Source organism: Sciurus vulgaris (assembly GCF_902686455.1).
Source record: "Sciurus vulgaris genome assembly, chromosome: 5".
NCBI lineage: Eukaryota > Metazoa > Chordata > Mammalia > Rodentia > Sciuridae > Sciurus > Sciurus vulgaris.
This window is the reverse complement of record NC_136465.1, coordinates 73,623,013-73,640,420: the sequence shown is the minus strand read 5'-3', so window position 1 is coordinate 73,640,420 and position 17,408 is coordinate 73,623,013. Positions and strand designations below refer to the sequence as shown.

Sequence of the window (17,408 nt, the reverse complement as noted above, 5' to 3'; positions counted from 1 at the left end):
AGAGCTTTATTGCAACCATGACCTTCCCCTCTACTCCACACCCAGCGCTGACTCAAGGGTAGGAAGCAGGCTCTGGTTTTCGGTAGTCCTCCTGGATGGGTATGGCGCCACCCTCTTCCTCCCTGGGGCAGCTATAAGAACAAGACTCTGCAGGCTCCAGTGGGCTTTCTTTTTTGTCTGCAGAAGGAGAATCAGATGAGAGACTTGGCCAGCAGTGGGGCAAGGGAGTGAAGGGAAGGAGAGATAAGCAAGGGAGGGTCAGCTTAGGGGAGGGTTGCCAGCTTGGGAAGGGTTGCCAGCTTAGGGAAGGTGCCAGTGAACTGGAAAGAGGGGCCAGGTTGTTGCAGATGGGGTTAGGGAGGTTTCACTGAGGTTCCAGGCATGGGCAGCTGGGCTGAGATGCTGGGATGTGGGTACAGGGGCAGAACAGGAGGCCCATATTCTGTCTCTTACTTGATCCATATTTTCTTTGTTGGAGGAACAGGGCTCCTCCCAGGGTGAAAATAAGAAACATTCCAGAGAAGATCACAAAGATGCGGATACAGTTTGAGCTGCACAGGGACCTTTGGTCTGTGAAAGACAGGGCCATATGGTTGTGAGGGTGGGAGTGGTCTAGCCCCTCACTCCTATGCCCAGTCCTTCTGTTTCCCGTGCCTCTCTCCTTTCCCCCACTTTCTATCTCCTCCCGCCAGGGGACCTGCCCTCTTCTAATTGCTAGACTCTGCTTTCCCCTTTTTTCTTAGCTCTATTCCTAGGAACTCCTGGCTGGCTTCTCTCCTGGATGCTCCTGTAAGCATTCTCTCTGGGGGTGGAGATTAGGGAGAAAACTCACGTGGCAAGTAGGTGGAGAGAGTTGGGGAAGGCAGCAGCCTGAAATCAGCCCGAGTCTGCACATGATTAACCGTCCTGGTTTCTGGCATCTCTGGAAAAACAGAGACAGAATGAGTAGCAGCAGGGAACCCCAGAGGGCACTTTGGTCTGAAAGCCTATGGCATCATGCTGCCACAGGATAAGATGGGAAGGCTGTACAGGCTGGCCAGGAAGAGTCGATCTGGGGGTGGGTGAGGTAGAGGAGAGTGCTGGTGGGGTGTTGCCCCTACCTCCAAGTGACTGAACAAGGGGTGGCCTGGAACTTACTTTTGGTGTAAGGTAAGTGGGTGGGTGGTGGGTATGGGCCCAGGACTTCAGATGGATGAGTGGTCAGCAAGGGGTTTGACGGAGGATCACACTCTGTACACTCTTTGTCCCTGCACTGCCAGTCCTTGGGGCAGCCACACTCTGTATTGGCAGTGAGGGTGCAGTTACTAATGAGAAGACCTGGGGGAAGAGGAGGGTTGGGGAAACAAAGGACATACAGATGACCTGTGGGGTCCACTTGCTTAATTCCCCTGACTCTCATCTCAGGCCCACATCTAGGGACATGAATTCCTTTCCATTTCCACTGCTTCATCCACCCCCACAAGGGCCTATCCTTCCCTCAATGTTGCCTATCATCTTTACAATTATTATTAAGAAAGGTGAACCTTTTAGAAAATTCATAGGCTCAGAAATAGAAACAATGAAAGCAGAAAGAGCCTACATAATTTTCTCTTATACTCACTAATGCTTTAATAACTTTTTGTTGAAGTATAATATAGAGAGGGACACATATCATAAGTATGAAACTTAAGAATTAGTACAAATTAGACCCACAGGTGTGCCAAGCAGCATGTCAAGAAACAGGAGATGACCAGCACTGCTCTCTTCTAATCACCAACCTCCCAGTAGTGGCCACTCTCCTGACTTCCTAATACCACAAATCAATTCTGCCTGTTTTTGTACTGTATGGGTGGAATCATGAAGACTGAACTCATTTCTGTCTGGCTTCTTTTATTCAGTCCAGCATGAATTTCATCTATATTGCAGATCATTCATTCTTCTTTTTTGTGGGGCTAGGGATTGAACCCAGGGCCTTGTGCCGCACTCTACCAGCTAAGCTATATCTCCAGCCCAGATCATTCATTCTTATTGCTGTATAATATTCCATTGTATGAATGGCATCATGTATTCATCCATTCTATTAGCAGACATTTGGAGGGTTTCCCAGTATTTAGCAATTAGTAACAGTACTGCTGTGATCCCCAATATATATCTGTATGTATATATATATATATATATATATATATATATACACACACACACACACACACACACACACACACACACACACACATACATACTGGGTGTGCTTAACCACTGAACCACATCTCCAGCCCTCCCCCCCTTTTAAATATTTTTTTAGATTTTGATAACCCTTAATTTTATTCACTTATTTATATGTGGTGCTGAGAATCTAACCCAGTACCTCACACTTGCCAGGCAAGCGCTCTGCCACTGAGCTACAGCCCCAGCCCCTCCCCAGCCCTTTTTAATACTTCGTTTAGAGACAGGGTCTTGCTGAGTTGCTTAGGGCCTCATTAAGTTGCTGAGGCTGTCTTTGAACTCCCAATCTTCCTGCCTCAACCTCCTGAGCCACTGGGATTACAGGTATGCACCACTGTGCCCAGCCCAGTTTTTGACTTTACTAGAGAATTGCTTAATTACAGACATCCTTTGCCTTTAAAGTATAAATTTTGCTCTACTGTAGGGGTCACGTGCTAGTAGCTGCTAATCATTTATACCATGGATGGACAGTTTTGCCCTGGCTGGGGCTGGGTCGGGTTTGCAGGTGTTTGTGATTGAGAGAGGGTGATTTGGATGTGGAACAGGCTTGGTCCAGGGGCCTGGTGGGGGCCTCAGAGCAGCACACTTGTGGGGACTTGGGTAATTCTAGGAGCCCTGGCAGATGAAAGAGGAGTGCAGAAAGGAAGGATGCCAAAGGCCACTATCAACTTAACAACTTTCTTTTGCTTATGTTTTTTTGTCAGGGTAGGGAGAGAGATATATTCCCTCTTTTCATCTTTATGGCCCTGTGACCTCTTTTCAGAATTCTGGCTGTGAGTTGCTACTAGAATTTGGTTTCCTTGTAGCTTACCAGGAACTGTGAGCCAGCCTGGACAAGGATCTGCAAAGGAAGAGTAAGATCAGCCTGGGACAGTGAAGAGGTGACAACAGTGGTGGTGGTGGTGGTGGTAGTGGTGGTTGAGGGGATCATGAGGGCATCTGCTTAAAGGGAAAAGAAAGGCTTAAAGAATGGGTTGAGGATGCTTGAAAATGGAGGAGGTGGCCTGGGGTTGTAGCTCAGTTTTAGAGCACTTGCTAGCACGTGTAAGGCACTGGGTTTGATCATCAGCACTACATAAAAATAAATGAAAAAAGTAAACATATTATGTTCATCTCCAACTAAAAAAAAATATTAAAAAAAAACTGGATGAGGTGCCATTTTTTAAATTTCTTTTTGGTACTGGAATTGAACCCAGGGGCACTTTACCACTGAGCTATACTCCAATTTCTGTTTACTTTTTATTCTGAGACAGGGTCTTGCCGAGTTGCTTAGGGCCTTGCTAAGTTGCTAAGGCTGGTCTCAAACTTGTGAGCCTCCTTCTTCATTCTTCTGAGTCACTGGGAGTGCACTATTGCACCTGACAGAAGTGCCATTATTTTCATTGATGAGTATCCAGAGACTTGGGGGTTCTATTTATTACGTCTAATCTGTGCCAAAAAAAAATCCAGGCTAATTTCAGGCACTTCCTCATCTTATAGATGCGAACAAGGAGATCCAGAGAGGGCCAGACTCACACAGTCTGCTCCCTATCACTTATTCTGGGTACAGTCTCTCTGTAACCTGGTATTGCCTGAGTACTTTGGAATCTATAGACTTAGTCTCACAATGAAGGATCATGGATTGGGCCATCCTGCAGCATAGTGAAGGAACTGAAGACCATCTCAGTAATTGGAAAATGCCTCTTCTGGGGCCTACAGAGTGAGTGGGGGAGACTCTGACAAAAAAATTTCAACACCGCTGAGGCTGCTGGCAAGAGGAGAAAGGCATCTATTAACAGTCATATTTTTAAGTTGAGTGAGAAATATTTTTTTATATATTAAACATATTGCTTTTTTTTTTTTTTTTTTCCTTAATGTGGTGCTAGGGATTGAACCCAGGACCTTGTTAATGCTAGGCAAGCCCTCTGCCACAGAGCTACAGGATGTTGCTCTTTGATTTCTAATGGCAAAACTTGTTTTTTTGGTTTTTTTTAAGAATATAGTATTAGGGCTGGGGAGATAGCTCAGTTGGTAGAGTGCTTGCCTTGCATTCACAAGGCCATGGGTTCGATCCCCAGCACCACAAAAAAAAAAAAAAAAAAGAATCTAGTATTAAAAGACCTAGTGAGACCAAACACATTTGATAATTAAGTAGTTTAGTAGTGAAGTAGTTAAGTAGTTAAGTAGTCCTCCAAAGTATCTTTCTGAAGAACATAAGTTGGAAGGGGCAACTTTAAAGCTTGCTATTCTAGTGTTTACAGACACATAGTTTCTGGATTTCTAGCTAAGAAGGAGAAATAATAATAGAGTTCATAAGTACAGCTGCAGATATTATATCTCTTAATTTTAAAATAAGTTTCTCAAAATATTTTTGTGCAAAAAAAGTTACTGTCAGCTTACATTGTTATTTCCTCAGAGAGACATTTTCCGAGTTCTAAATAACCAACTTACAAATATGCACGCTGGGAACATGGCCAGTTCACTGGTTGGGAATTTCCTGAAATCTGGGGTTCTAGAACCACCTCCTTCTTTTTGTATATCTTTCTTTTCTTTTTTCTTTTTCTTTTAAAGACAGCATCTCACTATGTTGCCCAGGCTGGCCTTAAACTCCGGAGTTCAAGTGATTCTTCTGTCACAGCCTTCCAAGCAGCTGGGATTCTAAGTGTGTGCCACTGTACCCAGCCATATTCCTCTTTTTATTGTATTGATCCTATCCATAGACCCCTTCTTGCTAGTCCCTCAAGTTCTGCTTACCCTCTTCCCTGAAATACTAGATATCTCCTTACATTAATAAAGGCCCTGCCCAGCACCCCCCATTTTTCAGCATTGGCTCCATTTCCTATGAGCCTTGAAGTAGATGAAGTTCTGACTACCTGTCCTCCTTGCTTCTCCATACCCAGTTCTGCTGTCTGGTCTAGCTCCCCCAAATGCTCCCCCAATGTCACTCCCTGCACACCCTTGCCCTTCTCACCAAAGTTACAGTGCCGACAGCTCTCACAATGGCGCCGGGTGTGGTGGTCTGGAGAGAAGGAGACCCCTGGTATACATGGATCACAATGAGCAGCCTTTCTGTGCTGGTCACAGTCCTTCACTAGGAATGTTCCTGTGAGCAGAAGGTTCAAAATCAAGGGCTAATGAAGGTCACTTCTCTTCCCTCTTCAAGTTAACAGACCCCAGATACCTCTCCTTGCTTGAGCTCAGTTTCATCCAATCTTCCCTTCATCTTAAACCCAGTCCCATTTTCCCACTTACCAGTCGCTGCAGAGGCCTGCTCTTACCTGGCTCACACATTTGACAACACAGATTTCCCTGAGCCCAGTAGTGCCTCTCTGGACAACTTTTGGGGGATGGAGTTGCTGAGATCCCTGCCAGGGTCCCCAGAATGAAGAGCCAGTAGGGAGGTGGCCATGCCATGGCTCCTATCCAGGGATCTCTTTCTGGGCTCTGGTTGCTGACCACTGGGTAGAGGTGCCTCTTCTTTGTACCTACTGGGCAGTGGCCACAGTTACTCTCTGAGATCCTCCACTTCAGGTGCCAAGCCAACCTTTGATGTCAGTAGAAACTCTACTGTGGTTGGTTTTTTCTTTTCTCATAACAGCAACCTCAACCCCCTCCTCCCTTTCCGAATGCTGAGGGAAACTCTCAGACTTGCTGCTTTTCAAAGATATCTCCTCTCCGTGGCTTGGCTCCCCGACTCTCCCTGCTTCTCTCTTGGTCCCTCCCTCCCTTTCCCCCCACCTCATATGAAGCATTTAACTCCTCTATGCCTGCTTCTTTTACAAAGAAAGTTGGATATACACAGTTTCTCTCCTTTCCTATTTTCAGACTTGGATATCAATATCCACACAGGGGATCCCACATCAGTTCTCTGCCCAGTTTACAAGCTAATCCACATGTCCCCTCTCTTCCATACCTTTAGCCTTTCTTTCACAGAGATGCCCAATTTAAAGAAGGAAAGGGAGTCAGACTTGCTGTAGATCCACAGACTTTTCTCTGAAACTCTTGGGATCAGATTAATTTCAGATTTCAAATGTTTGAGTTAGAAGGAAATTGGCACTATAAAACACTCTCCTGAAGCTGGGATAGTACTCAAAATCAAACACATCTATGTTGCAAACTATTGAATGTTTACACTAAATGAGAAGTGTAATGACTATAATTGTGTCAATTGAGGTTTTGTTTTATGGCCGAAAGAATTTGCTAGAGCATTGTTCAGAGTTGAAGACAAGGGACTTAGTCTTGTGTCTCTTCTTACCATACTCTGTGCTAGGAGGTCACAATGCTCTCCTTTAATCTTTATGCCAGCCTGTGATTCAGGCACCATACACTGCCCATCAGACCCTTGCTCACCCTCCTCCTTAACCCTAGCACCATCTTTATCCTCCTCTACCTTGAGATTAGTGGTGTCCTGAAGCACCTGGGGTTTCTGGCTCTTGGTGCTTGGGATTAAAGGTGAGTTCCTGTGGGGTCATCTCTCCTGTTTTCCCACTTCTGCTGGGAAGACTGATTTGGATATATTGGACTCTGTGTCCTGGGAACACATGGACTGGGTAGGCTCCCCCTATTCTTTCCCCAGTGACTGTGATGTGGGATGAGTTTTTTCTCTAGGGCACTTCTCATTCAGGGGCTTTACAGTTGTTTTGACACTGCTCATGAAATGTCACAGTCCTGTGGTTGCACCTGGTAGATCTGATAGATTTGTTCTACCTAACTCTTCAGTTTCCTTTCTCTTCATTTTTTCCACCCTTCTGCCTTTCCCCAGCCCCCTCTATAGCTCCTCAGGAGGATCCACTCAATCAGGAAGCCACATATGGTTGTGATTTCAAAAGTTTTTCATGGAAAACCATCCTTCTTGCTAAGGGTGTCTGTAGTCCCAGCAATTTGAGAGGCTGAGGCAGGAGGATTACAAGTTCTATGCCAGCTTGGGCAACTGAGATTCTGTCTCAAAAAATAGTTAGAATTGGGGATGTAGCTCAGTGGTAAGTGAACCTAGGGTTCAGTCTCCAGTAAAGAGAGAAGAAAAGGGAGGGGAAGGGAGGAGAGAAAGAAAGCCATCTTTCATACTCTTTGGCAGGGACCACAGAAAGTGAAAACTATGGGATCTGAGGACTTTTCTGTCACTAACAGTTCTACCCCATTCCCAGGTCACTGTTAATCTTAAACCTTAAGGCAGATGTTGGGAGGTGGGCTGGCTAGCTGACAATAGGCCAATGAGATCTGAGAGGAATGATTAGAAGTTAGGGAGAAAATTCCTGAAATGGGGCTTGGAGTACACTGAGAGCCTAACACCTTGACTAGACCATGAACTTCTTACTCACTTAAGGCCTCCATTGTCTGGGACAAAGCACATCTTCCTCTTCTACATACTAGTTCTCCACAGGGGTCAAAGCAGGTGCAGGGGCTTCCTGGTTTTCCTGGAGTACCTGGTCAGGAGGAGGAGAGCCAGGTTTCTGGACTTTATTCTTTTCTGGGCAAATGAAATGACTTCATCTCGGGCAACTGTGATCGTTTTATCAACTTCTGGCGAGCCTTGCCCTGTGCTAGGCCGGCTCCCTCCACGGTAACTTTTTCTTGTGCAACAGGCCCTGGAAATGCAGCCTGCTGACATTTTCCTTGAAATTATCCATGATCACATTCTCTTTTGGGTCCAGTCTCTCCCCACATCCGTCTGGGAAAGAGATATATGGTCTCTTCCCCAAAATTCTCTGTTTTTCTTGCATCTGCAAAGAGGTCAGTCAACATAAGCCCTTTTCTTTTGAGGACTTTGATCACTTTTTGAAAGGTTCTGACCAAACCCTCTTGCTGTACCACTGTGACCTAGATCTTAGCTGGAGTCACACTGCTCTGTAGTATCCAGATAACAAAGTCCTTGATTTCCACTCAGGGCAAGTCCTGGACAGGGTAGGGAAGAGGGAGTCTGTCTATTGACACAAATTTCAGTGCTAATGTGATATGAGATTGGGGGTGTGAGGTGGTATTTCACTTTAGTTTTGATTTTTACTTCCCTAATGATTAGTGATGTTGAACATCTTTTCATGTGCTTATGAGCTATTTGTGTATCTTTGGAGAAGTGTCTATTAAGTCTTTGGCTTATTTTTTTAAGAATATTTTTTAGATGTTGATAGACCTTTATTTTATTCATTTATTTTTATGTGGTGCTGAGAATTGAACCTAGTCAGTGCCTCACACATGCTAGGCAAACTCTACCGCTGAGCCACAACAACCACCCCTGGCTTATTTTTTTAATCAGCTTTTTTTTTTTGGTTAATGAGTTTAGGAGTTCTCTGTATTCTGGATATTAATCCCTCATCAGAAAGGGGATATTCAAATATTTTCTCCCATTTCATGACTTGCCTTTTTTACTCTTTATATTTGTGAGGGGAGGGGAGTGAGAATGGTACTAGGAATGAAACAGAGGGCCTTGTGCATGCTAGGCAAGTGCTCTACCATTAAGCTATACACCCAGTTCTCCTCTCCCCCTGCCCTGGTACTAGGGATTGAACCCAGGGACTCTACCACTGAGCAACATCTCCAGCCCTTTTTTGTTTTTTATTTTGAGATAGGGTCTTTGTAAGTTGCCAAGGCTGGCCTTGAACTTGTGATCCTCCTGCCTCAGTTTCCTGAGTAGCTGGGATCTATCTATATATATATATATCATATATATATATATATATATATATATATATTTTTTTTTTTTTTTTTTTTTTTTTTTTTTTTTTGCGGTGCTGGGGATCGAACCCAGGGCCTTGTGCTTGCGAGGCGAGCACTCTACCAACTGAGCTATCTCCCTAGCCCCTATATTGTTTTTTGATGCACAGAGATTTAATATTTGTGTGAAGTCCAGTGTGTTCATTTATTCTGTTGTTGCCTATGCCTTTGGTGTCATGCCCAAGAAATCATTGCCAAATCCAATGTTATGAAACTTTTGATTTTTTCTAAGGGTTTTATAGTTTTGGGTCTTATGTTTTGGTCTTTGATCCATTTTGAGTTAATTATTATTATTATTATTATTATTATTTTTTTTTTTTTGCAGTGTTGGAGATCAAACCCAGGGCTTTGTATGTGCCACACGAGTGCTCTACCACTGGATTACACCCTTAGCCCTTTTTCTCTAAATTACTTTTTATATTTAGTTTTAGATAAGGGTATAACTTCATTGTTTTCCATATGGATAACAGCATCATTTGTTGAAAAGACTGTATTTCCTCATTGAATGAAGGGTCTTGGCACCCACATAAAATTTTATTTGACCATGTTTGTGAGAGTTTATTTCTGGGCTCCCTATTCTACTCTGTCCATATATATAACCTGTGTTTTGGCAGTACCACACCATTTTGATTGCTGTAGCTGTGTAGTAAATTTGAAAAGAGGAAGTGTGAGTTCTTCGAGTTTTATCTTTTTCAAGGTTGTTTTGGCTGTTTGGGGTCTCCTAAGCTTCCATATGCATTTTGGGATTTTTTTTTTCTATTTCTGCAAAAACATCATTGGGATTTTGATAGGGGTTGTATTGAATCTGTAAATCATTTTGAGTAGCAATGATATCATAATATTAAATTTTCTAATCCACACACATGATATGTTTCTTTTTATTTATATTTTAATTTTTTTCAGTAATGTTTTGTAGTTTTCATTGTATGAGTCTTTTACTTCCTTGGTTAAGTTAATTCCTTAAGTGTTTTATTTATAATGCTATTGCAAATGGAATTATTTTCTAATTTCCTTTTTAGTTTATTAATTGTGTACAGAAATGCAATTGAGTTTTGCATATTGACTTTGTATCCTATCACCTTGCTGAGTTTATGTACTACCTCTAACAGGTTGTGTGTATGTATATGTATGTGTGTGTGTGTTTGTGTGTGTGTGTGAGAGAGAGAGAGAGAGAGAGAAAATTTATGTGTGTAATCTTGAGGGTTTTCTATGTGTAAGATCACATCATCTGTGAACATAGATAAATTTACTTCTTTCCTTCCAATTTAAATGTTTGGTACAATTCATCCAGGAAACTATCTGGCCCAGAGATTTTCTTTATTGGGAGATATATGATTACTTATTCAGTCTCCTTACTAGTTATAGGTCTATTCTGATTTTCTACTTTATTGTGATTTAATCTTAGTAGGTTTTGTGTTTCTAGAAATTTTCCCATTTCATCTATAATTATCCAATTTGTTGGTATACAATTGTTACAGTATTTTGTAATCCTTTTCATTTCTGTAGAATTTATAGTGAGGCTTCCATTTTCATTTCTGATTTTAATAATGAGTCTTTTCTTTCTTTTTCCTGGCCCGTCTAGCTAAAGGGTTGTCTACTTTGTTGTTTTTTTTTCAAAGAACCAATTTTTGGTCTCATTGATTTTTTTCTATTATTTTTCTGTTCTCTGTTCTCATACATTTTGTGTATCTCTGCTCTAATCTTTATTACTTCCTTCTGTTAGTCTGGGGTTTCATTTGTTCTTTTTCTAGTTCCTTAAGTTATAAAGTCATTTTGGTTATTTGAAATATTTCCTTTTTTAAAAAGTGTTGACAGCTATAAATTTTTTTTGCTGTGTTCTCCTATGTTTTGTTCTTATTTGTATCTAAGTATTTTCTAATTTTGACTGTTTAAGAGTATGTTGCTTAATTTCTATGAATTTGTGAATTTTTCAATTTTTTGTGTCTATTATTCTTATTATTATCATTGATACTAGGGATTTAACCCAGAGGCAGTTTACCACTGAGCTACTTTCCCAGCCCTTTTTATTTTTTAATTTATTATTATTACTATTTTTGGTACTGGGAATTGAACCCAGGGATGCTTACCACAGAGCCACAGGCCCAGACCTCCCAGCCCCCCCCCCCCTTTTTTTTTTGAACAGGGTCTCATTAAGTTGTTTAGGGCCTTGCTAAGGCTTGCTTTTTTTGAAGGGTGGGGTGGGGCTGGGGATTGAACCCACGGCCTTGTGCATGCAAGGCAAGCACTCTACTGCCTAAGGTATATACCCAGGTCACTGAGGCTGGCTTTGAACTTGTCATCCTCCTACCTCAGCCTCCTGATTTGCTGGGATTTGTAGGTGTGTGCCACCGCAAAGTGCCTGATTCTAATATTAATTTCTAACTTTATTCTATTGTGGTTGGAGAAGAGGGAGAAGACCCTGCAGCATGCTCACACAGCCTTTATTTATTTTTAACTAGGCAAAGAACTTTATTAACCTTTGTTTCATACTTAATTTTCCAGGCTTCTTCAGCTTAATTACTTGCAGAGAATAAATTATGTATAAGCAAAAACTGTAAAAAGCTGCCATGTCCAAGGGGCTTGGGCTTAAAAATATTCCAGTATCAATATCTTCAAATGCTACTAAACTGCTACATAGGTCTCACCAATTTACAGCTCTGTCATATACACTACATACACAAATTTTCCATCTTTCACAGCATATTAAAAAAAAATTAGCTGGGCATGGTGGTGCATGCCTGTAATCCTAGCATCTCAGGAAGCTGAGGAAGGAGGGTCGCAAGCTCAAAGCCAGTCTCAGCAATTTAGTAAGGCCCTAAGCAACTTAGTAAGATCCTGTCTCAAAATAAAACATTAAAAAAGGGCTAAAAGGGCTCAGTGGTTAAATACCCCCAGGTTCAGTCCCTGGTACCAAACACACACACACACACACACACACGCACACACACAAATGTTTCTAGTGCTACTTAAAAAAACTTGCATTATAAAAGAGTCGTAAAAATCTTCCTCTAGATTGTATGAGAATGGAGACAGGGACTAAGACATGGTGTATGATTAATCAGACTTGGCTGCTTTCTCTTTTGCTTCATCAGAGGCTGGACTCTCCTTGTTTTTAGTTTTTCTGTCTTCTGCAGGTGAATCTTCTTTAGTTTCTTGGTTAGCCACTTAAGCCTGTGTTCCCTTTGCTCCCTTTTCCCTTTTGTTTGTACTTTGTCCCCCACAAGACATCCTTGCCCACTGCCCTCTTGGACTTTGTGTCCATTTTTGCAGTAGCTATTGGAGCATTTAATTCCTTGAACATTTCTTGCAGAGCGGGTACAGTGGTTAGATGCCCTCAGTTTTGTTTATCTGAAAATGTTTTACTTTCTCCCTGTCTTTGGTATTTTTCTGAATATAGGTTTCTTGGTAGTTTTCTTGTTTTGTTTTTCTTTGTTTTTTTTTGGTACTGGGGATTGTACCCACAGGCACCAAGCTATACCCCCACTCTTTAAAATTTTTTTTTTCTTTTGGTTCTAGGGATTGAACCCAGGGGTGCTTTACCACTGAGCTATCTCCCCAGCCCTTTTTATTTTTTATTCTGAGATAGGGTCTTGTTAAGTTACTTAGGGCCTCCCTGCCTCCCTGAGTTGCTGGGATTACATGAATGTGTCACTATGTCCAGAGATAGGTTTTTGTTTTTGTTTTAGCACTTTGACTATGTTAGTCCACAGCCTTCTGGCCTCCAGAGTTTCTGATGAGGAATGCTGATAATCTCTTTGAGGATTTCTTGTATGTGATGGGTCAGTTCTCTTCTGCTGTGTTCAAGATTTTTGTTTTGGCTTTTGAAAGCCTGACTGTAGTATGTCTTGGTGCAGGTCTCTTTTAGTTCATCTTATTTGGAGTTCATTGAACTGCTTGAATGTTTGTATTCATGGCTTTCATTAAATTTTGGGAGTTTTGTGCCATCATTTCTTGAACTATTCTCTGTGCCCCTTTCTCTCTTTTCTTTGTAACTGCCCCAGTGCACATATTATTCCTCTTGATGATTGCCTGCAGGTTCCTTGATTTTTGTTCACTTCTCTTGCAATGTTTTTTTTTCTGTTCTCTCATTGTTTTATCTTCAAATTTGCTAATTCTTACTTCTATCTGTTCCTATTAACCTTTCAATCCTCCTAGTGCATTTTTTATTTCAGTTATTGTATTTTTCAATTCTAGTATTTCCTTTTAGTTTTCCTTTACTGATATTTTAATTTTGTTCATGTATCATTTTTTTAAACCTTATCTACATCTTTCTTTAGTTCTTTGAGCATTTTTTATGGTAGTTGTTTTAAAGTCTCTGCTTTATTTATCTGCCATCACATCTTTACAGTGACAGTTTCTGTTGATTTGTTTTTTTTCCTTTGAATGGGTTGTACTTCCCTATTTATTTGTAGGCATTTGTGGGGGGTTTTTTTTGTTTGTTTTGTTGTTGTTGTTAAAAACTGGACTTTTGAATTTACTAATAGGGTAACTTGAAAAAGCATGTTTCCTCCCCTTCTCCAGGATTTGCTGCTTTTTTTTTTTTTTTTTTTTAAATCATCAGTTTGCTTTACTGATTGTTGTAAGCTATCTCTGTGTCAAGGATCAGTCTGAAGTGTAAACTTAGTCTTTTCTGAGACTTTTCCTGAGCATGCATGATCACTTTCTAATTTTCCTTGTATGTATAGTTTATTTACTTGTTTGAGCGGTATTGGGGATTGAATCCACAGTTTTGTGCATAGCTAGACAAGCACTCTACCACTGAATTGTATCGTCATTCTCATTTACCAAATAGCCCTATGAAGATATTAACAATATCTTCAATAGGAGACATTATTTTTATCTCCTCCCTGATGTTTTCTGTTATCTATGCTTCACTCAGTAGCGTATTATTTAGTCTCCAGGTGTTGGAGTAATTTCTGTTTTTTATCTTGTCATTGATTTCTAATATCGTTCCATTATGATCTGATAGAACACAAGGCAGTATCTCTATTTTTTTGCATTTCCTAAGGGCTGCTTTGTGGCATAACATATGGTCTATTTTCGAGAAGGTTCCATGTAATGCTGAGAAGAAAATGTATTTGCTCATTGATGGATGCAATATTCTATATATATCTGTTAAGTCTAAGTTATTGATTGTGTTATTGAGTTCTATGGTTTCTTTGTTTAGTTTTTGTTTGGAAGATCTATCCAGTGGTGACAGCAGTGTGTTAAAGTCACCCAGGATTATTGTGTTGTGGTCTATTTTATTCCTGGAATTGAGAAGGATTTGTTTGATGTACATAGATGCACCGTTGTTTGGGGCATAAATATTTACAATCATTATATCTTTCTGATTTATGGTTCCCTTAAGCAGTATGAAATGTCCTTCTTTATCCCTTCTGACTAACTTTGACTTGATGTCCACTTTATCTGAAATAAGTATGGAAACCCCCACTTTTTTACTGAGTCCGTGTGCATGGTAGGTTTTTTCTCATCCTTTTACCTTTAGTCTGTGGATATCCTTATCTATGAGATGAATCTCTTGAAGGCAGCATATTATTGGGTTTTTCTTTTTAATCCATTCTGCCAGTCTATGTCTTTTGATTGATAAGTTTAAGCCATTAACATTCAGGGTTATTATTGAGATATGATTTGTATTCCCAGTCATTTGGGCTTATTTGGTTTTTAACTTGACTTGGTTTCTCCTTTGTTTGGTTTTTCCTTTACAGTAGTTCCTCCATTTGCTGACCTACATTGTTGTTTTTCATTTCTTCCTCATGGAATATTTTGCTGAGAATATTTTGTAGTGCAGGCTTTCTATTTGTACATTCTTTTAACTTTTGTTTATCATGGAAGGATTTTATTTCATCTTCAAATCTGAAGGTTAGTTTTGCTGGGTATAGGATTCTTGGTTGGCATCCATGTTCTTTCAGAGTTTGAAATATGTTGTTCCAGGCCCTTCTAGCTTTTAGGGTCTGGGCTGAGAAATCTACTGATATCTGTATTGGTTTCCCCCTATATGTAATCTGATCCTTTTCTTTTGCAGCCTTCAAAATCCTATCTTTATTTTGTATGTTAGGCATTTTCATTATAATGTGCCTTGGTGTGGATCTGCTATGATTTTGTGCCTTTGGTGTGATGTAAACCTCTTGTATTTGATTTTCAATTTCATTCTTCAGGTTTTGGAACTTTTCTGATATTATTTCATCAAATAGTTTGTTCATTCCTTTGGTTTGTATCTCTGTGCCTTCCTGAATCCCAATAATTCTTAAATTTGTCCTTTTCATGAATTTCCATAGTTCTTGGAGGTTCTTTCCATGATTTATTACCATCTTCTCTGTTTGGGCAACTTTATTTTCAAGATTAAATATTTTGTCTTCATTGTCTGAGCTTCATTCTGTCTTCTAAGTGATCTAGTCTGTTGTCTGTTGGTGATGCTTTCCATTGAGTTTTTTGTTTGGTGTATTGTTTCCTTCATTTCAAAGATTTTTTTTTTTTTTTTTGAGAATATCTCTTTGTTGAAATGATCTTTTGCTTAGGCTTATGGTGACTGTATAGGCTTATAGTGACCGTATGGTTTTCCAAAACCTCTTCTTTAAGGGGGAGATCAATATTAGCAGCACCCAGTACATACAATATGTGGCCCTAAACTAATAGCCCTATGAAGATATTAACAATATTGTCATAATAAACAGAATGAGTTCAATTATTATCTACAGTTTAACAAATAGATTTGCAATAAGATCTGCAGTTTCTAATGGAGGACAAAGAGGATGGGGAGGGGTGTAAGATGTAACTGTTAATGGAATAGGAGAAGAGTATATTGAAGTTCTAGATAATAGAGTGAAAGTATAATAAAAAGAAGTTGGTTGTTAGTATGAGAAAAGGGAGAAAGAGACTCTGAGGAAACAGGTAAACAAAAGGAAAATAGAGTGAGAAAAGTAAAGAAAAACTTAAAAAATTTCAAAAAGGAGAAGAAAAACCTACACTATAACAGTCATATAGTATTCAAACTTCCCAGTCTTCAGTGGCCTGATGTATGAGAGGTACCTGACAATGAGCTTCTAGTCTTTAGCTGGTGTCTCAGGATGGGATTTGCCCCACCTAAAGATGAGATCTACTGCTTCCAGGATAATCCAAGATGGCTGCTCTGGCTTCCAACTGTGTTGGCAAATGGGAAGCTGCAGCTTGGGGTGTGGACATGGTTGGCTAGGGGTCCTGGAGATGGGGTGTGGTTGGTTAGGCAGGGATCTTGGAGATGGGGCTTGGTCAGTCTGGCTTGGGGTCCTACAGGTCCTGGCTGTTGTCTCAAAATGGTGGCAGCCAAGTATAACCACACCTGCAGGTACTGTGACAGTGTACTTCTAGGCAACAGCAGGCAACTGGCAATTCACTGGTGGTCTGTGGTCGGTCTGCTGGCTACCGGTGGACGATCGGCAGGTGGACCTCAGACGGTGGGTGATGGGTAGGTGAAAAGCAGGCAATGGGCAGGCTAGAGGCAGGGAAATGGCAGATAATAGGTGCCAGTCAGTGAGCAATCTACACTCAAAAAGTAGTAGATATGCTAGCAGACTGCAGGTGATCGCAGTAGACAAATGGGTAAACAGCAGGGGAATCGATAATCAGCAAAGACTGCCTCATTGAGAAACAGATATTTTCTGCTTGAAACTCGAGTTATGGAGCAACAAGGAATGCAGCTTCCCTCTAGTCAGCCAGCTTGGATCTCCACCATTTACCTTAAATGGTGCTAACTACAGGTCCTGATTGCTTTGTGCCAGACAAACTTTTTGATTTCCAAGGTAGGGCATTTTGGGAAATGTAGTTTCCCACACTGCCTTATCACTAGGGTGGTCATATGTCTCTCGTTTTTTGGACAGATTGTAGGAAGTGAGGATTGGCCAGGTTGGCCTCAAACTCCTAAGACCAATCAATCCTCCTACCTCAGCTTGAGTAGCTGGGACTACAGACCTGTGCTACCATGCCCAGCATTTTTTATTCTTAAGTAATTAACAGTATCCTTTCACTTTCAAAAGTGTCCTGATTGGATACTGAATTGTATGGTCATGTTACATATTTCAGACTCTATTTTTGGTTTAGAGTCCACATCCAGCCTGCCAGGATACCACCTGCCAACTTTCAGAAGAGCCACTATTAGTGAGGTTTCCTTCTTAAGTTTATAAGGCAGTGAGGTAAGAGTATAGCTTAGAAATCAACTTTTCTGATTAAGGAAAACAGTCTCTTACCTATAATATTAGAGGATTTATTTAATTTAGGTTCTGCTTGGAAGGTTGAAAATGATTTACATGGTTTTAATGTTTTTGTTTTTTGTTTTTAGTCTTTTACCTTGCTAAACCAAACCTCTAAAAGTCAAATGATTGCTTTGATAAATTTTTATAATGGAAAAAAATGGTACATATATGCAATAAATCCAAAGGCTATTAAAAACAAAACAAAACAGGACTGGGGTTTTGGCTCAGTGGTAGAGCACTCACCTAGCATGTGTGAGGCACTGGGTTTGATTCTCAGCACTGCATATAAAT

The 17,408-nt window shown here is 40.7% G+C and overlaps 2 protein-coding genes across 2 annotated transcripts in view; one reads left to right on the top strand and one right to left on the bottom strand.

The window, feature by feature from the left end:
* VAMP1 (vesicle associated membrane protein 1) overlaps nucleotides 1–17,408 on the top strand; it is a 99,414-nt gene that overhangs the window by 15,034 nt on the left and 66,972 nt on the right. The window lies entirely within an intron of this gene.
* On the bottom strand, nucleotides 39–5,794 carry CD27 (CD27 molecule). The gene is made up of 6 exons (XM_079141108.1): nucleotides 5,460–5,794; nucleotides 5,153–5,284; nucleotides 1,138–1,317; nucleotides 833–922; nucleotides 454–570; nucleotides 39–177 (listed from the first exon to the last, which is right to left on the bottom strand). Exons 1-6 carry the CDS (start codon nucleotides 5,593–5,595, stop codon nucleotides 53–55), a joined length of 780 nt encoding a protein of 259 aa, XP_078997234.1. The 5' UTR covers nucleotides 5,596–5,794; the 3' UTR covers nucleotides 39–52.